Source organism: Ochotona curzoniae, unplaced genomic scaffold, assembly GCF_017591425.1.
Source record: "Ochotona curzoniae isolate NIBS_2020 unplaced genomic scaffold, NIBS_Ocur_1.0 contig_4838, whole genome shotgun sequence".
NCBI classification, from domain to species: domain Eukaryota; kingdom Metazoa; phylum Chordata; class Mammalia; order Lagomorpha; family Ochotonidae; genus Ochotona; species Ochotona curzoniae.
Genome location: NW_024466399.1, coordinates 1433727 through 1459398, shown reverse-complemented (window position 1 = coordinate 1459398; position 25672 = coordinate 1433727). Strand labels below are relative to the sequence as shown.

General features: G+C 50.8%; 1 protein-coding gene across 1 annotated transcript in view; it reads left to right on the top strand.

The window, feature by feature from the left end:
* Positions 1-1980: 1980 nt before the first annotated feature.
* LATS2 (large tumor suppressor kinase 2) overlaps positions 1981-25672 on the top strand; it is a 45459-nt gene continuing 21767 nt past the window's right edge. Inside the window, exon 1 of the mRNA XM_040988366.1 lies at positions 1981-2441. Within this exon, the coding sequence (XP_040844300.1) occupies positions 2121-2441 (321 nt within the window). The 5' untranslated portion in view covers positions 1981-2120. The remainder of the gene's footprint in view (positions 2442-25672) is intronic.

Here is a 25672-nt window from a genome sequence, read left to right as displayed (position 1 = left end):
AGCCAGAGTACAAGGTGAGGGTGAGGAAGAGAGGCCCAAAGCGGGGGTGGGGGAGGGTGAGTGCGTGAAAAATGCGGGAGAAGAAGGCAGAAAATACATACTAGCTTGGAAACGGAGAATTGAAATCCTGGCATGGGGATGCGCAAGGGCCAGCAGGGCAAAAGGAGCAGAGAAGGCAGAAGGCTGCAGGCTCCTCACACCACCTGGACGCTGAGGCAGGAGCGAACCCTGCAGCTGCACAGGTCTCGGTGGGGAGCAGGGGGACCCCAGCTGGGAGCACGTGCACAAGTGAGCTGGCCAGGACTCCTCTGCAGGAGTTGTCTACAGGGTGGCCTGAAGGACAGTGTGACCCTGGGGAGGTGGAGGGAGAGGAAGGGTCCCAGGAGCTGGTGACGCCACGTGGGGATCTGACTGAGAGGCAGAGGTGATGATTGTGGCCTGCCTGCTCACCTTGGACCAGTGAGTGCCCCCAGCTGACCGTCCTCAGGGACAGCATGTGGTGATGCTTGCCGCTCACCACCAGGTGACGCTGGCAGGCGGGACAGGCTGCGTGTCACACACCTCGGCAACAGGTGAGAGAGTGCCACGTTGTGGTCAGGACGCAGGGCCAGCCTCCGGGCAGTCCCGTCAGCACAGGTGCAGGTCCAGGAGCTGAAGAGGCAGGCCCTGGTCAGTGGCCCTCCCTGAAATGTGCGAAGCTGGTGCCAGCAGGAAGGAGCGGTCGGGCTCCTTTTGGGGTTGGATGGGTGCCATTTATCTATGTGTATTTTAAGTGTTAACACAGGTTGTTGAAAGTGAACACGTAACTTAGAAACACAGAAAGATCAAGCCAGATGAAGAGCCTGAAACCACAGCCCCAGAAGCCCCGCCTCCCACAGACCAACGCAAGGCTCAGATTCTGGTTTGAAGTGGCAGAGCCACTTGTGTGAATGTGGTCATGGTGATGATGGAGACACCACACACAGGCTTTTGCGAGTCCCCTGCCACATTCGTTTCCATTTTGGCAAGGAAGATGTTTTTATCTTGCTGGAAACGGCTTCCAGTTGCAATGTAGGATACCTTCGATGTGACAAGCTCTCTGGCATCTTTGAGGGAGTCTGGGAGGGCTTCGTAAGGCTAAGTCTGCAGAGCATGGACAGACGCCGGCCTCACATGGGTGCAGAGGCTGGATGAGAACAGGGGCTTCATTGGTGGTAGGGACAAGCTCGAGAGCCAGGAGTGCTGGTTAGAACACTGAGCCCTAAACACTCAAGGCGTAGATTTCTTTTTTTTTTTTTTAAAAGATTTATTTTTATTATTTTTTCATTGGAAAGGCGGATATACAGAGAGGAGAGACAGAGAGGAAGATCTTCCGTCCGATGATTCACTCCCCAAGTGAGCGCAACGGGCCGATACTATGCCGATCCGAAGCCAGGAGCCTCTTCTGGGTCTCCCACGCGGGTGCAGGTTCCCAAGGCTTTGGGCCGTCCTCGACTGCTTTCCCGGGCCACAGGCAGGGAGCTGGAAGGGAAGCGGGGCTGCCGGGATTAGAACCGGCGCCCATATGGGATCCCGGGCGTGCAAGGCGAGGACCTTTAACCACTTGCGCCACCGCGCCGGGCCCGGCGTAGATTTCTAAATGAAAGCATCTCACACCATCACTGGTGGGTGCTGCTGTTCTTGTCCTTGATAGAAGTTGTCTGTGTTACAACCTACAGAGCAGTGGCAGGCCAGCCTGGGTGACCCGGGTACCGTGAGCAGACGGCAGGGGCCCCGTGGGCCTGGCTGCGACGTGTTGGCTCTTGGCTGACTGTCTGAATGGCGTGATGCCAAGGTCAGGGTCCATTTCCGAAAAGGAACCTCGACATGCTGTGACAGCCACAGATAGTCACCCTTTTCTCATCTGTTTCTTTTCCAGGGAGTCATGAAGACTCTGTGAAACTTGGCTTCTCTCTGGGAACTACAAAAATTGAAGGAAAGAAAACTTTCAGAAAGAAAGTTCTCTTGGAAAATATGTTTACAACTGACTGATACTGTTGACAGCTTTTTTTAATTATTATTATTATTATTACTACTATTTTTAAAAATAACGAAACACCTTAAGCAGATTATATTTATGGTAAAAGGAAACTGGACTAACCATGAGGCCAAAGACTTTTCCTGCCACGACGTATTCTGGAAATGGCCGGCAGCGACTGCAGGAGATCCGCGAGGGCCTGAAGCAGCCGCCCAAGCCCTGCTCTCAGGGGCTGCCCGTGGGACCAAACGGTGATGCCGCCCTGGGGGGCAAGGATGCTGCCAGGCAGCAGCAGAGAGCCACCCCCAAGTTCGGACCTTATCAGAAAGCACTGCGGGAGATCAGGTATTCTCTGTTGCCCTTTGCCAACGAGTCGGGCACCTCGGCGGCAGCGGAAGTGAACCGGCAGATGCTACAGGAGCTGGTCAACGCCGGCTGCGACCAGGTGGGTACCCTGCACGCTCTGCTCTCTGCTTTTGCTTTGCAGGCGAGATGCAGACACGTGGAACTCCCCGGGAGCCCCCATCCTGTTGTGAACGTGAGAAAGGGCATCCGCGCGTTGCTCTTTCTCCGAACTTGGGGTTATCCGAGTTGCCATGAGGAAGAGGCTGGCACGTGTGTGCTTTTTTGTTTGTTTTGTTTGATTTTGTTTGACCTAGTTGAAGTGGAAGGTTTGATTGACATGCTTTGGCTATTCTCTGGCTGTTTACTCCTATTTTCAAAAGAAAATAGTGTGTGCTGTTACAGGAAATGTTTGTTTTTTTTAAAAAAAAAAATCCTAAGAAACCACCGGAATGGTGGCAGCACAAGCTGGTTTCCCACTGCTGAGGAGTAAGGGGCACACTGGGGGTCGCACCGTTAATGCCTAAATGCACGACCGTGATTCGACCTTCGGGATGCCCTCAGCAGTTGACATCCCGGAAGGCACCAGCTAAGGCACAGAGGGTGCCAGCCCAGTAGAAATGTGATTGCGTTGTGAGATGGTTTAGAAAAAGAAAAACATCTCAAAAACTCACAGGTTGTGTGAAGTAGAAATGAGCTGAGCCTTCTGCTGCCTCACAAAGACTAGATTCTATGCTCGGAGCACGTCCTGTTGGGGTGGCACTGTGAGTTCTTTGGCAATCAGTGGGTTCTGTCACAGGCAGAGGCTAACGAGGTCATCTCTAGTTTGCCAAGGACAGCTCAGTCCTCTTTCTGCAGGTTAGCTGATGTGGCTGAGCAGGCTGCTCGGACCGCTTGCACCAGGCCGGGTTTCCTGGTATGTGCGATGGGCGCTGTTGGCTGGAGTGCAGGATCATGAAGTGGGAGCCGCAAGGGGTGTCCACTGAGGGCACACCGCTGGCCACCCCTACCCCCCAAGACACATCCCGGAGATGCCGAGGGCAGGGGCGGGGCGGGCCTAGGGGAGCCTCCCTAGGTGTGACTACAGAGGCAGCTGTAGGAAAAAGGACTGCAGATCTCCTGTAAGTCACAGCCAAGAAAGGCCCCAAACCCGTGTTCCTTGCTTTTGTTTTTGCTGTGAGAAGAAGGAACAGTCAAGCAAATAATCCCTGTTCCAGTGGATTTTAACGTGTGACAGCGCATTGAAAATAATGCAGTTCTCGACACAGCAAAGCGGAAGCCCCCATCACTGTTGCATGCGGGCTGATTGCTAGCAGACAGCTCCGGTTCCAGGTGTCGTGCTCCGGAAATGGTTCTGCCTTCCGGTGGGTGGTGTTACTGTATAACTCACAACCACAGCCCCTCACCCGAGCCCTCCAACTCGGGCTTCTGGTGTGGATGAAAGGTGCGTTTGCTGTCAACGCATCATCAGGAAAGTCATTGTGGGGATTCAGAGATTCCAATAATGTGAGGGAAAATCTGAGTGGTCCCCTGGAGTGTCTGAGAGAGCAGGTTGTCAGGTTCCCCGCCAGCAGGTGAAGAGAATCCTGTTGTTGCATCTCCCCTTTGTCCCCTTGCTTTGTCTTTCATCGAGGTGCAGTCTTGCTGTGTATTGGCAGCCTCGTTGCTGTCTAACCCCTATTTTCATCAGAATGGCAGTAAATGCCCCGCTCTTCCACATTCTTAGGTGCACGTGTTGATATGCAACAAAATTTACGCTTAAAGCATGTCGGAGAGGGTGGGTTTGGGGCGAGCAGTGAAGATGCCGGTCAGGATGCCTGCCTCCCATATCAGCGTGTCCCAGGGCGAGTCCCTGCTTTGGCTGCCACTCTGGAGACGCTGGGAGGCAGTGGTACAGCAGAACTGACTGGATCTCTGCCACCTGCACTGGGGGCGTTTTGACTAAGTTATGGCCCAACCCCAACTACTGCAGGCATGTGAGAAGCGAACCGGGAGTCAGGGGCTCTCTGTTTCTCTGATTTTATATATAGATTCATATATAAAATTTAATATATATGAATTTTATAATATTTATAAATTAAATATATAAGTGTAATATAATACAAAATTTATTCATGCTATTTTTAAAATTATATTTTTGACAGTCTTTACATAATTAATTAGGATAAGAAGGTTCAAGGACTATTGGAAAGTGGGTAAGACTATTATTTCCATATTGTTTCCTTCATGTATCTGAAGTAAAGGGGAATGTTGAGGGAGAAGCCCCACCCAGTTTCCCACCCGCCCCAGGTCCCGGATGTGGGGCATGCTCTGAGATTCTTGCTCAAGTGGTTTTGATAGTTCACCGTTTATGAATCGCTGCCAATCTCGCCACTCCACGCACGATGAGGTCATTAAAGAATCCATTGATTGACACAGTCCATCACAGAGTCTCCGTTTGCCCGGTATTTCGCTGCCAACATACAGCTGAGGTGGTTGGTTGACCTGTTCTGTCCTCGGTCTTTTCTTGGTTAGGGTTCTGAGTCCAGCATTTTGAGTGGAGAGAACTCCAAAGAAACTTTGTCTGAGGTGTTCCCAGACCAGATTCTTGTATGTACTGGCAAGTACAGGGCCCGGCTCAGTCCATCACCCCATCAGCTGATGGTTGTAATTGCTGGGTTGGTTCTGTTTTCACTCCCGACTTCCTCTGGAACCAATGGGTGTTTGTTGGGTTTTATATATAGATAAACTTATCTATATATAAAATTAAAAAAAAAATACATGATCCCCAAGCAATCAGTTCAGTGAATTTTCAACTATTAAGCGTAGCCATACAGCTAGCATATTTGAGAATTTTAAAAAAAGATTTATTTTTGCTTGAACTGCTGGTTCGTTCCCCAAATGGCCACAGTGGCTGGAGTTGGGCCGTGTCTTGCTGCTTTGCCAGGGAACTGGCTCAGACGTGGGGTAGCTGGGACTTGCTCCGGTGTCCACGTGGGCTACGGATGCCAGAGTGGAGGCTCAACACGCACCAGTCCCCGAGGAATATGTTTAATTAAAATATTTTAAGTGGAAATTTCTGGTGAAAGTGAGACCTTAAGAGAAGTAATGTAAATGTCAAATTGCTGAAGACATAGAACATGATCCTATATTCAAAAAAGAAGCTGGCCAGGAACTTAGTATTTCATAAGCAAAGAACTGTTCTTTATAGCTAGGCCTTAAGGAGTTGGAAAAATAAGAAGCTTTTCGTTCTCAACATGTTTTGGGGCATTAGATGCTTACTGACATAGTAACCATTTAAAATTAGCTTTTATAAAAAGTTTAGCTCCATATTTACTTTAGTCTTTTGGTTGCAGACTAGAATTTGCCTTGGGGCTGCTATGTGGGATCCCCTTGTTGAGATGTGGTGGGCTGGCAGGTGGAGCACCGCCGTGCAGACCTAGGGCTGCTGGGGAGAGCGGAGCGCTGAGTCCTACTGTGTGCGTCCTCGGGTGAGGGGCTTCTGGCAGGTGTGATCCGAGCTCTGCATCCAGGCCGTGCGTGGATGCTGGCACCACAAGAGGAAGGTCGCGGAGGAGTGGCTTCCTGCTGGATGCACCGTGACGGCAGGGCACAGCACAGGAGCTGCCCTCTGTCCGGGTTAGGAGCGCCCTGTTCTATCCTCTGGAGGCATAAGGAGTGGCACCTGGGGTGGGGTTGATTAGGAAACTCATCGCGAACGCAGCTTAGGTCAGGACCTGAGCCCACTCATTTCCTTGTCCTTTATTGGAAATGTCAGAAGTGTCATGGTGTTTTAATAATGATAGTGTAATTAGCTAAAGGACGTCCTAGGGACACAGTGGACAGCTTTGTTGGTTATTCTTGGTCCAGTGTGCTATTTTTTTCTTTAAAGATGTATTTTTTATCTTTTATTTGAAAGTCAGATATACAGAGAGGGGAGAGACAGAGGAAGATCTTCTGTTGATTCACTCTCCAAGTGACCGCAACGGCTGGAGCTGAGCCAATCCGAAGCCAGGAGCCTGGAGCCCCTTCTGGGTCTCCCAAGCAGGTGCAAGGTCCCGAGGCTTTGGGCTGTCCTCGACTGCTTTGCCAGGCCACAAGCAGGGAGCTGGAAGGGAAGCGGGGCTGCCAGGATTAGAACTGGTGCCCATCTGGGATCCTGGCGTGTGTAAGGCGAGGACTTTAACAGCTAGGCTGCTGTGCCGGGCCCAATCCAGTGTGACTTTGCAGACGGTGTACTTTTCCGCGGCTTGGGGAGTGTTTGGTGCAGACAGGGAGACCCCAGTTCCTCCTGGCTGGCCTAACCACTGGCAGGCATTGCCACTGCTCTGAGCAACTGGCGAATGCTTGTCCTCTCCGCGGGCAGCCTGTGTCCTGACCTTGATTGGGGTTGCCCTCTGATCTGCTGGGGGCCCAGCGACATTTCCCTCCCCTGACCTCCAGTTCCTGTGTCAGCTATAGTTTTCCTAATGCAGCCCTTCCTACTTTCTTGCATTGCATGGGAGTTAAACCTTTAATGGAACCGGAGAAGGAAAACATGCAAACAGATTCATCTTGTTTGATCAAATTCAGCACGAGAACGGTCCAGAGTCGGGCTGTCACTCAGGCTTCCTGAGAACACGTGGTCACAGCAGCAGATCAGTCCAGGGAGTCCTGGCTGAAGAGAGGGAGTGTATTCTTCGCTTGCTCAAGCCTCAGCAAGTACTAGTTTGTCCACCCATCAAACCTGTGGCTTGTGTAGGACTGCTAAGGAGGCGTGCTTGGGTCTGCCCTGGGAGTGCGGGCCAGTGTTGACAACATCTGGGCCTGTGGCGCATTCAGTCTTCTCAAAACCATCCCGAAGGATTCCAGCAACCACCGCACTGTTTCAGAGGAGATGGCAGCCTGGGGGAGGGAGGGTCCAGCAAGCCACCCCGCCTGCACCTGCCTGAGGGGCTGACAGGGTGTTTGAGTAGCAGGGCTGGGAAAGGGTTCTGGGGTGCCCTGACAGGGGTCCCCAGGAGTCCCGGCTTGGCTCCTCTCAGTGCAGGACTGCCTGCCTGCGTCTTTCAGATTCTGCTCCCGTCCTTGCCAGTTCCTTGGTGATTTCCTGCAGTTGCCGTTGTGCGCATCTGGACACGGGTTTGACTCCAGCCGCTTTCCCTGGACCCAGAGCCAGCCCTCCCAGCTCCCACATTCCCTCCACGCAGCTCTGCCTTCCAGCTCCTGCTTGGTGCTTGGCCGGGGAATGAGTCCTGCTGGTCATTGAGTCTCCCCCTGCCCTAAAACTAGTGCGCAGCACGGCCTCCCACTTAGTCACTTAGGGGCAGGCTCAACCTGGTCTTGTTGGTAGATAATACTGCCTCCTCTTCCTCTGGATTCTAGCGGCCATCACAGTTGCGCTCAAGTGGGATGCACACGCGCGTCTCCTGGGGCTGTGGAGGCAGAGGCTGTGTGGTGCGGCTGGAGGCTGGCTCCCGGGAGCAGCACAGCAGTTGATGTTTGCTCAGGTACCCCCAGCCTGGGCAGACGACTTTGCCTCATCAGCAGACCTTGGAACGGTCGCCCAACAGGAAGGCAGCTTTTCCTTGCGCCATTTGTTTTTTTTTTTTTTCAAAAAAAGATGTATTTTATTTTTATTGCAAAGTCAGATAGACACAGAGGAAGATCTGTCTGCTGATTCACTTCCCAAATGGCTGCAATGGCTGGAGCTGAGCCCGATCTCCCACACGCAGTTGCAGGGTCCCAAGGTTTTGGGCCATCCTCGACTGCTTTCCCAGGACACAAGCAGGGAGCTGGATGGGAAGTGGGGTCTCTGGGATTAGAGTTGGCACCCATATGGGATCCCGGGGAATGTGCAAGGTGAGGACTTCAGCCTCTAGGCTACTGCGGGGAGGGTGGGGAGGGGTCTGTGCCATATGTTTAGTTCATCCTGAAGGACAGGCAAAGGCCTGGAGCAGTGCTCGCATGGCCCACCTGCTGCTGCACGGCCGGGCGACAGGATCCCACCTTGGAATCCCTCCCTTAGCATAAGCTGCTTTTGCCAGTGAAGGTCCATTTCTCCCTCGCCTGGGAGGAAGCACTCTCGGTGGTGCTCAGCCAGGCTGGGAAGGAAGAAAGAAGCACTTGAGTGCAGGAATGTCAGCAATGTCACAGGAAGTGCTTACACAATGGCCTTGGGTGTAGCAGTTCCTTGCCTTTTCCCTCCTCTTTTTTTTTTTTTTAAATGTGTTCAGATTAAATTTTGGCCCTGCTAAGAGGTAAGCTATACACCTTTTAAAAGAGTATCCTTAAAATTAGTTGTTTTTTTCCTGATGATTTGTTTATTTCTTGTATTGGAAAGTTAGGTTTATGAAGAGAAAGAGAAACAGAAAGATCTTCCTTTCATTGGCTCACTCCCCAAATGGCTGCGACAGTCAGAGCTGAGCTGATTTGAAGCAAGAGCCAGGAGCCTCTTCCAGGTCTCCTACACGGGTGCAGGGTCCATGGCTTTGGGCCGGCCTCGGCTGCTTTCCCAGGCCACAGGCAGGTAGCTGGATGGGAAGCAGGGCTGCCGGGATTAGAACCGGTGCCCATATGGGATCCTGGGCGTGCAAGGCAAGGACCTTAACCACTACACCATCGCGCCGGGCCCAAGGGCTAACTCTTTTTTAGTTTTAAAAATATATATTCTGGGGCCCCGGCGTGGCCTAGCAGCTAAAGTCCTCACCTTGAACACGCCAGGATCCCACATGAGCACCAGTTCTAATCCCAGCAGCTCCACTTCCCATCCAGCTCCCTGCCTGTGGCCTGGGAAAGCAGCTGAGGACGGCCCAAAGCCTTGGGATCCTGCACCTGCATGGAGACCCGGAAGAGGCTCCTGGCTTTGGATCGGTGCAGAACCGGCCGTTGCGCTCACTTGGGGAGTGAATCATCAGATGGAAGAGCTTCCTCTCTGTCTCTCCTCCTCTCTGTATATCTGACTTTTTGATAAAAATAAAAATGAATCTTTTAAAAAATGTATATTTATATATATATTCTGTTTGCGTAATTATTGATCATTTGACTGTTAATCCGGGCTCTGTGGCATTTACTACCATTTTGTGTTGATAGCACAGTGTGCACAACTGTTTTTTGTGGCCGATTCGAAGCTTAGCGCACACACTGCCCGTGTCCAGCTCTCCCGCACGTCACACACGGCCACCCTGCCCGTGTCCAGGTCACACACGTCACACACGGCCACCCTGATTTCTCAGTTCTCTCCGGAAGCGCCTGTGCCTCACTTCTGCCTCTCCCTTCCCTAGGCTGCTGCAGGGTCTGCCGTCCACCCGCCCCTCCCAGCTCCTCCCTTCTCCTCAGCCTTTCCTGCACAATCAAAGGGAAGGTACTGTCATTTCCCCTCTAGAAAGCCCTCCCGTTGCTCTGGGGTGGGAGGTCGGGCTTGGCCAGCGCCTCCACGGACTTCCCTGCACCCGCCTCAGTGCTGCCCGACGCCCACTCCTGGAAGTCTCGGTGCCCAGTTGCAGGAGGCGCCTTCTCCACTCCCCAGCCTCAGTCCAAGCGCTGCGCTCTGATGCCCCCGATTCTTCCTCCTGGCCTTAATCAGAGCTAGTTGCCAAGTGCTGTTGTCTATCTAGTTTTGTTTTTGTTTTGTTTCTTAAGATTTATTCTATTTTTATTGGAAAGTCAGATATACAAAGAAGAGAGACAGAAAGGAAGATTTTCTGTCCGTTGGTTCACTCCCTAGTGCCTGCAGCGGCCAGAGCTGAGCTAGTCCAAAACCAGAAGCCAGGAGCCTTTTTTGGGTCTCCCACGTGGATGCAGGATCCCAAGGCTTTGGACCATCCTCAACCACTTTCCCATGGAGCTGGATGGGCTGCCAGGATTAGAACCGGCATCAGTATGGGATTCCGGCACATACAAGACGAGGACCTTAGCCACTAGGCTCCAGTGCTGGACCTGAGTTAAAGCCCTCTGAATCCCTGTGGGTCCAGAATGGTACAATCTCTGGAAAACATCTGATGAATGACGAATGAACGCACGTTTCATCATAAACACTCTAATGCCATTAAGTTCTTTTTAAAAAGCATGATTTTTTTTTAAAGATTTATTTTATTTTTATTGAAAAGTCAGATATACAGAGAGGATAAGAGACAGAGAGGAAGATCTTCCGTCCGATGATTCACTCCACAAGTGAGCGCAACGGCCGGTGCTATGCCGATCCGAAGCCAGGAGCCAGGAACTTCTTCCAGGTCTCCCACGTGGGTGCAGGGTACCAAGGCTTTGGGCCGTCCTCAGCTGCTTTCTCAGGCCACAGGCAGGGAGCTGGATAGGAAGTGGAGCTGCCTGGATTAGAACCGGTAGCCATATGGGATTGCGGTGTGTTCATGGTGAGACTTTAGCCACTAGGCCACCACACTGGGCCCAAAAAGCATGATTTTTAATACCTGCATCATATTCCATCGTTGAAGTAGATGTTCTGTAAATATTATGAAGAATTAATAATAAGGTGTTGTGGTACAACAAGTTAAGCCACTGCCCGCAGTGCCAGCAGCCTGTGTGATCACCACTGGAGGCACTGTGGCTCCACTTGCGATGCCGTTCCTTGTCGGTAGCCCAGGAAAGCAGTGGCAGGTGGACCTAGTCCTCGGGAATGCCAGCTCCTGGACACTGGCTGTTTGGGAATTGCACTTTCTTCCTCTCCCTCTCTAATACTGCCTTTCAGCTAAATCTGTAAGTTTAAAAACTGGATTAAAAATGAGCATCTTAAATAAATCTTGGTAGATATTTGCGATTTCCTTAAAATAAAATTTAAAAGTAGGTAGAGTTAGCAGCGTGAACAATACCTGTATTTGCCTTGTCAAGTTGCTTTTTTAAAGCAGATGTGTTTAGTTCCAGGGCGGGGTTAGAAGGAGAAAAGAGAAAGAGATCTTCCAGTCACTGGTTCACTTCCCCCTGATGGCCGTAACGGCCGAGGCTGGCCCCTCAGAGCCAGGAGTTTCTTCTGGGACCCGCTGGGGGGCAGGATTCCAGGCCCTTGGGACACCTTCCATTGCTGTTGTCCAGTGCATTATCAGGGAACTGGATTGGAAGTGGAGAGGTTGGGAAGTGGCACCCACGTGGGCTGCCGGTGTGTTCAGGAACAGGCAGCCCAGGGCAGCAGGTAGAGTCGGGAGCCAGATGGAGGTGTTAGCACGGGACTGCATGGAGGTGTTAGCACGGGACTCCGTGGAAGTGTTAGCACGTGGAAGTGTTAGCACGGGACTGCGTGGAAGTGTTAGCACGGGACTGCGTGGAGGTGTTAGCACGGGACTGCGTGGAGGTGTTAGCAGGGGACTGCGTGGAGGTGTTAGCACGGGACTGCACTGCGTGGAGGTGTTAGCACAGGACTCGGGCATCTGAATGCCTGGTTGTCACTGATTGCTACATTGTAGATCACAGCAGGGGAACAGCGCCTGCCACTCTTACTAAACTGTGGAATACACCCCCAAACCGACAAAAGCTGTTTTGTTTCTTTCGTATTCTTACTCAGAGCAGCAGGTGCGGTGATGGGGTGGGAGCTAATGAAGTGCCAGAGAAGGGTAATGTATGTAGTGGAACTGGCTTTTGGGGAGTGTTGTTTGTAGTCCTTGCCTGAACTTTACGGCATCGTGGTCTTTTTTGTTTGTTGAATTCTTTAATTGGAGGAGTAATTCTGCCTTTTGAAAGATTGAAAGTATGTTATCACGGAAATCACAAGAGGAAGGAAGGTGGGAGGTGGCATTAACTGCTTAGAATTGTATATTGAATACAGGAAATCTGTGCTTATATAAATTTAAAAAAACGGATAAAGAAACGTATTGCATACAGAATGATTCAAAGTCTCCAAGTGGTAGAAATTTCTAGAAAGTACACAGCAGGAAGATAAAGCAAGAGAACGCAGAAGACCTTCTGCCCCTGTGTCAGACGCGAGTGGCCAGTTACCTGACTTGCCAGTGTCCACATGGCCTGCTTTCACCTTCTCCAAATCCAGCGTGGGCTGTTTGACACCTTGTTGTGTTGAGCGTTATGTGCGTGAGAACATCTGTATCATTGAAAGTTGTTGTCGCTGGTCCACTCTCGTTAGTACAGTACTGCGCAGCGACAATGTGTGTGGCCAGCTGCCCTGGGGGGTCCAGTTTGGACGTGTTGGGGTGCGCTGCTGTGGGAAGAAGGAAGTGGGGGTGGCCGTGCAGGTTCCTGAGAGTCAGCAACCGGACCCACTCTCCTGACAGTGACCTCTGAGAGGCGTGTGCTGTCTCCTCGGCCACCGACGCTGGCGGATTTACAAGAGAGCTGGCAGCCTCAGACCCACGAGCAGGGCAGCGGGCCCAGCGTGGGCGGGAGGAGCCGGTGTGCAGGAAGCTGGGGTCAGCAGCAAGAGGCGTTGGGCCTGAACCCGCAGAGAGCACGGGGCTCGGTCCGCACAGGGCTCCGGCCGCCACGTCACCATCCTCATCACTTTATCCTGGAGGGCAGCGCGGTGGTGCCATGATGTGGGAGGCCAGCACCGCTCACCTAGAGGCCGCAGGGAGCAGTCCACAGGGTGGCGAGCAGGCCCCAGCTTTACTTGGCAGAGAGGGGCCTGGGAGTATGCCCCGAGTTCCAGGGCTTGTGTTTGTTTCCTGTTCAAATGTTGTCATGTTTGCCAAACCGCTCTTGGATGTAAAGAGCAGGCAAGAAAAGAGAAAACAAACAAAAACCCCGCAAGGAAATTGAATTTTTCAAATGTCATGCAACAGTCATCTCCTTCAGAACTACTTTAAAAATAGAGCTCTTACGAGTTTCAGACGCATCACAAATTTTTACAAAGCCACATCCATTATCCATTATCCTAGTCACAGCCCAGCGTCTCTCTAGGTTACTATTAAAATTCAGTTACCTGGCCCGGCGTAGTAACCTAGCCGCTAACATCCTCCCCTTGAATGCACCGGGATCCCATCTGGGTGCCAGTTCTAATCCCAGCAGCCCTGCTTCCCATCCAGCTCCCTGTTTGTGGCCTGGGAAAGCAGTCAAGGACAGCCCAAAGCCTTGGGACCCTGTACCCATGTGGGAGACCTGGAAGAGGCTCCTGGCTCCTGGCTTCGGATTAGCTCACTTCCAGCCGTTGCAGCTGATTGCCGAGTAAATCAATGGAAAGAAGATCTTCCTCTCTGTCTCTCCTACTCTCTGTATATCTGACTTTCCAATAAAAATAAATAACTCTTTTAAAAAATGAGTTACTGAAAGTTCATAGTTCTCAAGTGTAAAGCAAATACATTTACCAGGAAATTTTTATATATTAGGGTTGTCAACTATGTATATACATATATATACATTAGGGTTGTCTATTATATATATTCTTATTTTCCCGCTGGTATATTTGAAGAGCAAATATACTTCATAAGTATTCTTTCCCAGTTTGTAACTTTTTATAATTGATTTATCTGTTAGTGGAACAATTTGAATTTTAAAGAGATACTCTTTTTACAATATTTTTTAATTTTCATTTGATTTGAAAGGAAGTAGTAGAGAACCAGGGACCTTTTCCATCCCTTTGTTTGCTCCCCCAAATACCCATGACAGAGACAGGTCTCCTGCACAGACGCCAGGGATCCAGGGTCTTCCCCTGCTCTCTTCCCATTAGCACGTGGCTGGATTAGAAGCGGAGGATCCAGGACCCCAGCCAGGCTCACCCTTACGGGATTCAGGCATACTGAGGGACAGCCATGCCGCCAGTGTGGGAATGCCAGGGGGCGCCACGCTACCTGAGGGTTTGAGCCTCTGCATGTGGCAAGGGGTCCTGGGATAGTGAGGGTTGGCTGCCCTGCCCTCACTGAGAAGCAGGGCCCCATGCCCAGAGGCTCACGGTCACAGGGCTGCAGGACGTGGCTGGCAGGGTGGTCCCGTGGTGTCACCTTCTGCTCTGCCATCCTGGGCGAGTGGCTTCCAAGCTCACATAAACCAGGCAGCTGTCGCAGGTGAGAAACGGGGAGGCAACACAAATGGCTGCCTAAGTCCTGGGCTCTCGGTGAGGGACGCCCGTGTCCCTCGGTGGTTGGTCCCGGTCCCCCAGTCCCAGCCTTGCACGTAGGTCCTTTAGCCAGGTGGATGGGGCTCTACTGGGGAGGAACAAGGAACAGCTGGGCCTGATTAGGAAAGCACAACAGAGCCAGGTACCATCCTGGCTGTGTCACCAGGGGCAAAGGACGGACCCACTGAGGCTCCAGGTACCTCACCTGATGCTTGGAACAACTACTCCTGTTCCGCAGACCAGAGAGAACCTGCCGAGTGACCAGTACGTGTAAAGTGGCCAGAGAGCCAGGATCAGGACACGCTGGCATAGGATGCTGTTACGACCGTCGTCTTACCAGGCCTGGTGCCCCTGGTGCACTCCCCACGGAGCCCGCAGGGAGATGTGCTGACGCTCGTCGGATCCGTGTGCCTTGTGGTTCATACATATATGGCGAGTAGTGGTGTTAGAAGAATCGTTGGTGGAATTATGTGATACAAAGAAAGGTGATTTTATACACAGGTAAAAGCCGTTAGAAATTCCCCAGCCAGCAAGTCAACGGGCAGTGCAGTTTTCGTTTGGTTTAGAACAACTGTTGCTCACCACAAAGCCACTGTAAAGGCGGTGGCATTTGGCATGTAGGTGGCCCAAGCATGCGCCCAGCAGAGTGGAACAGATCGGACTCTGTGCCAGCCGTCCACCTCCAGGTGACAGAGACGAGGCTCGAGGAGCCTGCCTGCGTCTGTCACCTTCCTTTCCTGCCTCTGTGCCAAATGGTGTCCTCTGCTCTGGTGTTTCAGGTTGGAGCTGAGAGAGAGAAGCCCCAGTCTGCCACCAAGCCAACGACTTATGCCCTCACTAGTTTGTCATGCCCTCACCCCGCCTCGCATGTGCTCCCACGGCCGGTTATGGTTCACTCACGACAGCCCCGCGCTCCCTGTGTCCCCCTGTGGCCACCTTGAGCCCTTCATGTAATTGTTTCCTTTGAATTAATTTTGTCTGAAAGGTAAACAGCCTAAGGTCACACTGTAGCAAGTAGCTACAGAAAAATAAACTCAAGATATATTTTCTTTCTTTTTTTTTTAAGATTTATTTATTTTTATGGGAAAGGCAGATCAGATTTATGGAGAGAAAGAGAGAGAGAGAGAGGTTTTCCGTTCGTTGGTTCACTCCCGAAATGGCTGCAACAGCCAGTGCTGACCTGAAACCAGGAGCCTCCTCCAGTTCTCCCACATGGGTGCAGGGTCCCAAGGCTTTGGGCCATCCTCTCCTGCTTTCCCAGGCCACAAGCAGGGAGCTGGATGGGAAGTGCAGCAGCCGGGACATAACCTGGTGCCCATACGGCATGCTGGTGCGTGATGGGAGGGTTAACCCTTGCAGTCCTCACTCCAGGAGCCAGATGAAGCCCAGAGTTCAGGGTGTAGGTGTTTATCACACACTCCATAGTCAGAGTGCCTGCTTTGAGTCCCAGCTCCACTCCCGTCAAGTTCACGGGTATTCCGGAAGGCTGCAGCGGTGGTGCAGATACTTGGGTCCATACAGGATTGAGTGTATTGACTGATTCGGCCTGACCCCGCCCTGGTTGTTGCAACATTTGGCAAGTGAAGCGCTGGAGTTTGGCACGATGGGTAATGCTCACTAAGACACCCACATGCCGCATGAGAATGCCTCGGTGGTGTCCCACCTCTGCTGCTGCTTCCTGCTGGGATGCAGTCAGGGAAGCAGGGAGAGTGACACACGTGTTTTGGTCCTTGCCCCCCAATGGAGGACCACACTGTAGTTCCTCAGGCTGCAGGCATCCATTTTAGCAAAGAAACCTTTAAAATCGGTGATCTCCACTCCTCCCATGGGAAACTGGAAAAATAAAACTGGTTAATTTAAACCCAAAGTGAATCAGAGAAGGGAGTTAATAAAGAAAACAGATAAACACTGGCAGGACCGGCAATGGAGAAAGTTCAAATATTTTTTTTTTTTTGAAAGAAAAAATGTATGGGGCAGGTGTGATGGTCTAACAGGCTAATCCTCCCCTTGCAACCATTTAGATCCCATATGGGCGCCGGTTCTAATCCTGGCAGCTCCACTTCCCATCCAGCTCCCTGCTTGTGGCCTGGGAAAGCAGTCGAGGACGGCCCAAAGCCTTGGGACCCTGCACCTGCGTGGGAGACCCGGAAGCTCCTGGCTTTGGATCAGGTCAGCTCCAGCCATCCAGCCATTTGGAAAGTGACCCCAGCAGATGGAAGATCTTTCTCTCTGTCTCCTTCTCTTTGTAAATCTGTCTGTCCAATAAAAATAAATACATCTTTTTAAAAAGGATAAAATTATAAGCCTCCGAATAAACTTTACAAAATAGATGGACAAAAGAAAGGAGACATATGGGAACATCACAGAGACACACATGATGAATTTCAGGAGTAAATGAAGGGAAAGCATTTGAGCCCTGATCATTGTAAGAGAACATATTAACCATAAATGTGTTATCCAGTATAACCACTTAAAGAAAGTGGATAGATTTGTTGAAAGACAAAAGTAGCAAAATCAACGCGGGGAGAAATAAAGAAAACTTAGAAAGCCCACTCTATTTAATAAATGAAATCAGTGATTAAAATTCTCCTACAAAGAACAGGACAGGCTCAGAAGGCTTCCTCGGTGAGTCCTTTCAAATAATTAAGGAGACAATGACAATAGCCCTTGCAGGCTCTGGCAGAAACTGTTGGAGACTCATTCCGTGAGTGGCAACGTCATGAGGGGAAGAGAAAAACCGCGGGCCGATGTTTCAAGCTTTTGCAAAGGCAGGCATTGTTATCAAAATATTAACGAAGACGGTGCATTAGCACCAGATAGGATTTATCCAGAGTTACAGAATTGGATTAACGGTAGGAAATCCACATCACCCAGCGGGTCACAGGCTCCAACGGCCGCACACACCAGTACTCACCTGAGTAGGAATAAAGGATGGCTTGTTCGGGCTGCTGACGGACTTCCGGAAAAATTCACAGCTTGCCTCAACTACTAGTGTGAAACTGGTAATTTTCCCTGTTGATGGAACACAGCCCGCAGGACACAAGGTAAAGATGCAGAAGTCAGTAGTTTTTCTGCAAACCAGCAAGGAATGCTTTGATCTGAATTTTTTTTTAATGTGGTATCAGCTATAAAAGCATTCAGGAATACGACGTACTTAGGGATACGTTTCATAAAGTATGTCCAAGATCTGTATTGTGAAAACTGCAAAGGCGTTGCTGAACAAATCAGAGATGTGAAATAAATGGAGAAGTGTTACGTGCGTGGGTTAGATGTCACCCAACTTAACAATCCCAGTGAAACGGACAAGGTGTTTCCAAATTCATAGAGCTCTGCCAAAGCCCTGAGGTGAACTGCTTGCGAAAAGAGAGGTTATTGTGGCCCACAGGCCTTAGAGGCTCATGGGTGATGGAGCTTCCGGTGGCACGCCTGCTGGCAGAGGGGCCACCTGGCAGGGGACCCGGAAGGCACGTGTCTGATGAGGCTGCAGAGGCAGACTGTGGCATGGATGAGATCACCAGGTGGCTGGTCTGTGAGAACACCCAACCACAGACGGGGACGGCCCCCACCACGTGTCCCACTGCATCACACCAGCTGCCACTCAAGTGCCAACCACCGGCAAGGGCCCGGCTAATGGTTTGTCAGCGCTGTGATGCTTCGGATTGCTTAGACAGCTGGGAGAGAGGCACATGGCAACGGAGTTCTCTGGAGCATGTCGACTGGGGGTTGAATGAGGGTTCCTGCATTCGGACTGTGGTGCTGTATTTACTCTGATGGCAGAGAGCAGGTGCGTGGCCGTGGGCCCTGCCCGCTGTTCTCTCCTCTAGAAGCAGTAGCTTACATGCTGTGCCACAATTCCTGTTGAGGAAGTCGACGTGTTCCGCTTGTTCAGTGAGCTGACAAGGGTATGTACTGCCGTCTGTCAGCGGGTGTTAGCTCTGCTTCGTGACGTGCGGATGTTTCTGACCGTGCGTCTTGGAAATCGTGCCGCCAGCGAGTCAGGTGTGAGATCCCCGTGACAGTACCGTGTCTGCTCGTGTCCCTGACACGGGGGCTTCTTCCAGGGTGGGATCATGGCAGAAACGGCACAGCCTGTCTCAGTGCCCACCGGAGTGGGCGGGAGCCTTGCAGAGCCAGGGTGAAAGATTGCACGGTTGTACCCAGAACACCGTGTTTTTGCAACCGAGAGGAGGCCTTCCTCAGGGTTAGATAGCAGTCAGTTCTGCATGCCCCCGGTGCTAGTCCCTGCAGGGGGCCCTGTGACGGGAAGTGCCCTGGACCCGATCCACCCTCTTGAGGCTTGCAGTCAGGGCTGAGGCACCAGCCATCAGTATGTTGTCCCCACCCATTTCCCAAATTAACTCGCTGTCATCACTGACAGGCTCTGAGAATAGTCCGGACCGTCACAGCTGGAGGAAAGAATGGCATGTGTTATTTGTGAATTTCTGAGAAAGGAATTTTCATTTGAGTGACTCTGCAAACTTACCGCTCAACATTTTTTTTTTTTTTAAGGTATCGTATTCCTTCTTTCCTCAGCCCCGTGATGTTTATTTTTATTGCTGGAATCAGCCTTTAAGGCCAGTGGCGGCAGGGCTGGCTGCAGAAGCAGGTGGTGCCAGGCTGCAGTGCCGCAGTGCCAGGGTCCCGTGTCGCCCGGATCCCTTGGCCTTTTCACACCGTCCCAAGATGTCAGTCACCCTGAAGTCCCCCGGGTGGGAGACTCGCTAAATGATCAGGTATTATCAACTCGTGCAAAAACACCTCATTCAGAGCAGTTTCTCAGCAGAGGGTAGGCTGTGCTACCCTGCTGAGCTAAGCCAAGTTGTGATGGCACTGCTTTCTTTGGGTGATGTGGTTTAGCGCTGGAACCTGGTTCCAAGAGTGCCTTCGGCCTGCTGGAATAACCACCCTGAATTACTCCTCGTCTGTGGGAGAACAATGAGGAAGGCCACTTGATGTTGGGGTGCCCCTCCTTCCTAGCCTGTGGGTGACCCATTTGGAAGATAGAGACACAAAGAAAAATAGAAATCTTCCGTCCGCTGGTTCACCGCGTAGCCACTGGGCCTGGTCTGGCCTGGTCTAGGCAGAAGCTGGGAGCCTGGGACGTCGTCCGGGTCTCCCACATAGGTGGCAGAGGCTCAGCTGCCTCAACCACCACCTGCTGCCTCTGGGTGCGCGTCAGCCAGCAGCTGGCCGTTTGGTTTTGTTTTTAGTTCTCTGAAAGACTTTATTGATTTATTTGAAAGGCAGAGTGAAAGATACCTTCCATCAACAAGTTTACTCACCAGGTGGCCACAATAGCCAGAGATGTGCCAGGCCAAAGCCAGGGGTCAGGAGTTTGTTTAGGGTCTCCCATATGGGTGCAAGGATCCAAGCACTTGGATCATCTCCCACTGCCTTCCCAGGCTCATTAGCAGGGGGCTGGATTGCAAGTGGAGCAGCCAGGCCTTGAACTGGTGCTCATATGGGATGCTGGTACTGCACGTGGCAGCTTTATACACTGTGCCACAGTACCAGCCCGCACCTGTTTTTCTTTTCTTAGAATAATTTTTCTTTTGTTGGTTTTCTTACATTATTCGGCACTTTAACCTCACCTGTCTTGCTTCATTTTTAAATGATCTATACAAGGTTTTTTTTTTTTTTAAGATTTAATTATTTGTTTTTAGTGGAAAATCAGATTTGCACAATGAAGGAGGAACAGAGAGAAAGATCTTCCATCCACTGGTTCACTCCCCAGGTAGCCACAATAGGCAGAGCTTAGGCAGATCCAAAACCAGGAGCCAGGAGCCTCCTCTGGGTCTTCCATGCAGGCACAGGGTCCCAAGGCTTTGGACCATCCTCAGCTGCTTTTTCGGATCATAAGCAGGGAGCTGGAAGGGAAGTGGAGCTGCTGGGATAAGAACCAGTACCCATGTGGGATCCCAGGCATGCAAGGCGAGGACTTTAGCCGCTAGGCTACCACGAAGTCAGTAAAATGGAACTCCGTTAGGGCCTTTAAGCTGGCAGGACTGGCAACCACATACAGCCATTTAGGGTGTGGCCTTCCAACTGCCATCACCTCAGCTGTTCCTCTTGGATCTTGTCTAGAGAAAACTAAAGTTTCCGTGGGCTTTGAAATTAGCAAACACTACGTTTTATAAAATATGGTAATTAGTATTCCCGAAAGTACGTGCGTCACAGTTGAAGAAATGGAAAGACTAGGCAGGGCCCAGGAATGCTGTGCTAGCTCACACTCCCTTACTCCTGTGAGGTCTTGGGGCACCCTGGAAAGCAGCTAGCTCCATGTCACTCCCGCTCTAGCTGATGGTCCTGACCAGGCCTGCAGGGCCACACCGTGAGCATGAAGGGTGCAGAGCACACTGGGCTCTTAGCATTCGCTGTTGGAGCTGGGAATCTGGGAGCTGCTGCCCTCTGGTACTTTGTAACGTGTGAGTGCTGTGAACTGGTCGCCTCACTGTGCTTTGGGACACAACATCTCTCTCCTCCTGCCTAACTGGATCTTAGTCCCCGTGATCCCATGATGTGTTCCCTGCCCCCTCTTCTTCCCAGCCTCTAGGGACCTCTAGTCCACCCCACATTCGAGAGAGAGCATGTGACATGAGCCTTGCTGTGCCTGGTGGAATTCATCCGATGTAACGCCTCCATTCCCGTTGCTGCTGCCGTGGGTGACAGGATTGCACTGGTTTTGTAGTTGAATAATGTTTCGGTGTTTCTGTGCACCACATTTTCTTTTATATATTCACTCATAAATTATGACTCCCTGTCTTCATTATTGTGCATTAAACGTGGAGTATCGATCACTCCTTAGTATTACTGAGTTCCTGTGCTTTGAATAGCCAGTAGTGAAACTGTGGCATCATACAGCAGTTCTATGTTTAGGGTCTTAAGAAAATGTTGATGTCAGAAGCTGAAAGAGAGTGTGTGCACGCACTCCCATGCACTGATTCACGCCTGGAATGTTCACAATGCCTGTGGCTGGAACTGTCCTGAAGCTAGGAGCTGGGGACTCAGTCCTGGTCCCCCACGGCGGTGGCAAGGAGTCTACGTTAGCAGGAAGTGGGAGCCGGGAGCTAGGCGTTGAGTCCGGTCACTGCGCTGCAGGATGAGGGCATCTGAACCCCCTAGCCATCTGTTTGCAGCTTTGGGGGACCCACCACGCTGCCCTCCACGGGGCCACACTACGTTGCATGCCCACCCAGTGTTTGCACGTCACCATTTCGGCACAGCCATTGAAGAATGAAGGTTTTCTCACACATTTGTTGGCATTTTGTGTGTGCATTGAGGAATATCTATTCAGACCATTGGGAATGAAGTCTCTGCTTGAACTAATGGCTTGAAGCATTTTCTTCTGATGGTTTCAGCTCTCATCCGCAGACATTCAGATTCCGTTTTGAGTTGCTGCTTTTTCCTATCATGAGAGCTAGGGGCTCTAGTTTGTTTTTCTCTGCATGTGGATATGCCTTTTAGCTAGCACCATTTATTCAAGGGATTCTTCTTTTACCAATATGTATTTTTGGTATACCTTAAATTAAAAAAGAAGAAGAAAGAAGGAGCCAGCCAGTGACATAGCACACTGTAAGAGCCAGGATCCCTTATGGTGCTGGTGCCTGTCCCAGCTGCTCCCCTTCCCAGCCAGCCTCCCTGCTTGTACCCTGGGAAAGCATAGGATGACTCAAAGTCTTGGGTCCCTGCACCCACTCTGCAGACCCGGAGAAAGCACCCGGCTTGAAACTGACTCAGCTCTGGCTGTTCTGCGGCCATCTGGGGAGTGAACCAGTGAACGGAAGACCTCTCCCTATCTCTACCCTCCAAACAAAAATAAATCTTAAGAAACAAATTTGGAGGTGGGGAAGCTAGATGTGCCAGGACCGTGCCAAGCCTGTGCTGTTGGTGACCGCAGTTCTGTGGCAGGATTTGCAGTCAGGTAATGTCACAGTTTCAGCCTTTTTTGTTTTGTTGATGTTTGGTTTGACTGTTCATGGTGTTTTGTGGTTCCATTTGAATGTCAGGATTGCTTTTTCTATCTCTGGATGGTGCCACTGATTTTTATTGTAACTGAATCTGTAAGTCATTGGGGGGCAGAGGGGGAATATGGACATTTTAACAATGTTAATTTTTCCAATCTATGAACCTAGGATTCGTTTTTTCCTTTTTTTGTTGTTTCGTTTTTCTTTTTTTCTTTTTTTAATTTGTTTCTTAATTTTGTTAATGTTTTGTAATATTTTTTTTTGGTAGATGTTTTTCACTTCTTAGATTTATTCTCAGATTTGTCTTTTCCTTTGATAGCTGTTTTATTTGTTTGTTTTTCATCTACTTGAAATGCGGAGAGGGCAAGAGACCCATCTCCCATTCTCCGGGTCACTCCCCAGTGCCCACCGTGGGCATGAGCGGTTCAAGAGGCAGGAGCGTCTCCCTCGTGGGTGGCACTCGTGTCATCGTCTGCTGCCTGCCTTCTGGGATGCCTTAGCTGCTAACTGGCACTCCTGGGGCATGGGGGCATCCCACGAGGTGGTGTGACCTGCCCCATCTTCTGACAGCTGTCATGACTGGGTCACTTCCTTCATTTTTCCATCAGTTTCATCGCTTGTTTTTGTGGTTGCTTTCCATATTTTTTTTTAAAGATTTATTTATTTTTATTGCAAAGTCAGATATATAGAGAGAAGAGACAGAGAGGAAGATCTTCCATCCAATGGTTCACTCCCCAAGCGGCCGCAATGGCTGGAACTGAGCCAGTCCAAAGCCAGCAGTCAGGAACCTCTTCTAGGTCTCCCACTTGAGTGCAGAGTCCCAAGGCTTTGAGCCGTCCTCTCCTGCTTTCCCAGGCCACAAGCAGAGAGCTGGATGGAAAGAGGGGCTGCCAGGATTAGAACCAGTACATTCAAGGCAAGGACTTTAACTGCTACGCTATCTCGCTGGGCCCTGCTTTCCATATTTGTTCTCTCCCTGATGCCGACAATAGCCGGGACTGGGCTAAAGCCATGAATGAGGAACTCAATTCATCCTGCCTTGTGAAGTTCTGGAGCCATCACCTGCTGCTTCCTGGGTGGTGCACTAACAGGAAATGGGTGTCAGGTGCCGAACCAGGACTTGAACCTGCACGCGCCAGCATGGGCTGCGGGATCCCAAGTGGTGCCCTAACCACTGCACCTTACGCCCACTTCTGCCCACTTTTCGTGTTCTGCAACGTTTCACTGGGTGTGTTCGTCAACTCTGACGGGTTTGGCTGTGGCACAGGAGTGGGGAAAGCCCAGCCCACAAGCTCTTGAGATCGTCTGGTCATGCCCTGCCGGGGCTACCTCAGGGGGACTCAGAATTCAGTGGATCTACTAAGTTGATAATAAATATCTAAATGGCCACTGGCAGAAAAAAAGGTTCCCCAGCCCTGGTGTGCAGGAACATACTGTGCCGCTGGAATCCCCGGAGTTGGGGATCGTGCCAGGTTCCTGCTGAGTTGCCAGTACCCACAACAGCCGCACACTGTTGGCCTGTTAGCTCACGGTTCTGAATGAGTGAAGTATTAGGGCTGAGACCAGAAAGTCGTTGACTTGGGAAGTTAGGGTAATGAACAACCTGGGCTAGTTGTGTTGTAATAAAAACATTGAGCTTCTCCTCCCATCCCCTGGCATCCTACCCGTGGTGTTTTTGAAGTGAGGCTAAGTCGCACATCCATTTTAGCCTCAGCTTGCCCAGTTTTGAAGTGTGGCTACATGGTGATACCCATTCCCCACGGTGATGGTGGGTGGCCAGGATGACGATTAAGTAATCTCACCAAGACCTGGCTCTTCATTGGGCATTCCATCATCCTGTCTTTCTGCCAGTTTCCTTAAAAAGAGAGAAAAAAAAAAACTATCAAAAACTTATACTGAATTTATTGATAACCAGTTGAGCCATAGAGACCATTTTCTTTCTTTTTTTTCTGAAAAGGCAGATGTACAGAGAGAAAGATCTTTCATCTGCTGCTTCACTCTCGAAATGGCTGCAAAGGCCAGAGCTGCGCCGATCCAAAGCCAGGAGCCAAGAGCTCCTTCCGGGTCTCCCACGCAGGTGCAGGGTCCAAGGCTTTGGGCCGTCCTCTACCGCTTTTCTAGGCCACAAGCAGGGAGCTGGAAGGGAAGCGGGACGCCAGGACACAAACCGTGCCCATATGGAATCCCGACGGATACAAGGCAAGCATTTAGCACTAGGCTATCACGCTAGGCCCCATAAGAAGCATTTTCTAAGAAAAATCATTATAGGATAGGATCAACAGTAGATAGGAAATTTTGACAAGAAAACTTCTTAACCGAAGAATGATACCCTTGACTACGATACGTGCCTTATTCTCACCCTTTTGGAACTCTGCCAGCCCCCTAACTCCCAGCATCAAGAAGGAGACCCAATGTATTTTTGGAATCCCAGCGCCAAGGCGAAGTGTTCTAGTGGTAGCATGCAATGAGAATATTAATTCTTAGAGAATGTGCGGCTAGACCTGAGGAGCTGCAAAATATGTTTTTTTGGTCTTTACTCTGCCACTTGTGGGTACAGAGGCCAGCTTAAAACAAAAAACTACGGGGGTCCAGTGCTGTCACTTAGTGCGTTAAACTACTTCCTGCAGTGCCAGCATCCCATACAGGCACCAGTTTGAGTCTTGGCTGCTTCCACTTCCAGTCCAGCTCCTGCTGCCCACATGGGAGGCCAGAAGAAGCTCCTGGCTTCTGCCGGATCCAGCCCCAGCCGTGGCGGCCACTTGGGAAATGAAGCAGCAGATAGAAGATCACTCCTCTGTCTCCTCTCTCTCTCTCTCTCTCTCTCTCTCTCTCTCTCTCTCTCTCTCTCTCTCTCTCTCGTTCTGCAGTACGCCTCTAATCAGATCATCTGTGCCAGGGGTCACAGAGATGACCCAGAGATAGGTAGAGGGGATACACCCCGAGGTTGTCGTTTCAACCAGAAGCTGGCATACCCTCACCAGTTCCGGTTGGTACTCACAGTCCAGGAGTGTTTCAACAGCTGGGAGACGGTTCTGCATGCCCGCAGGGAGAGCCCTGCCCCTCCGTGCCCCGTGGCTCCCAGGCACGCTTGGTCTCATCCTCCGCGGTGTGGAGGCAGTCTCGGTGCTGAAAGTTCTTTATTGCGAGTGTTTCGTCATGAGCACCGTGATGGGACATCAGGCAGAGCAGCCAGGGAGCGACTGCGCCTGCGTAACAGGAGGCCCTTGTAGGTCTCAGTGACCAACCTGGGTGCTGGTATGCTTTATGATCTTGCGGTTTTGTTTTTTTATCTACAAAACAGTGCGTAATAAACATTTCCACATGTCATTAAGTTTTATTCTTTAACAAATCTTTTAAAACCTCACGTTGTATTTTTCTGCATACATCTCAGACCTTGGTTTA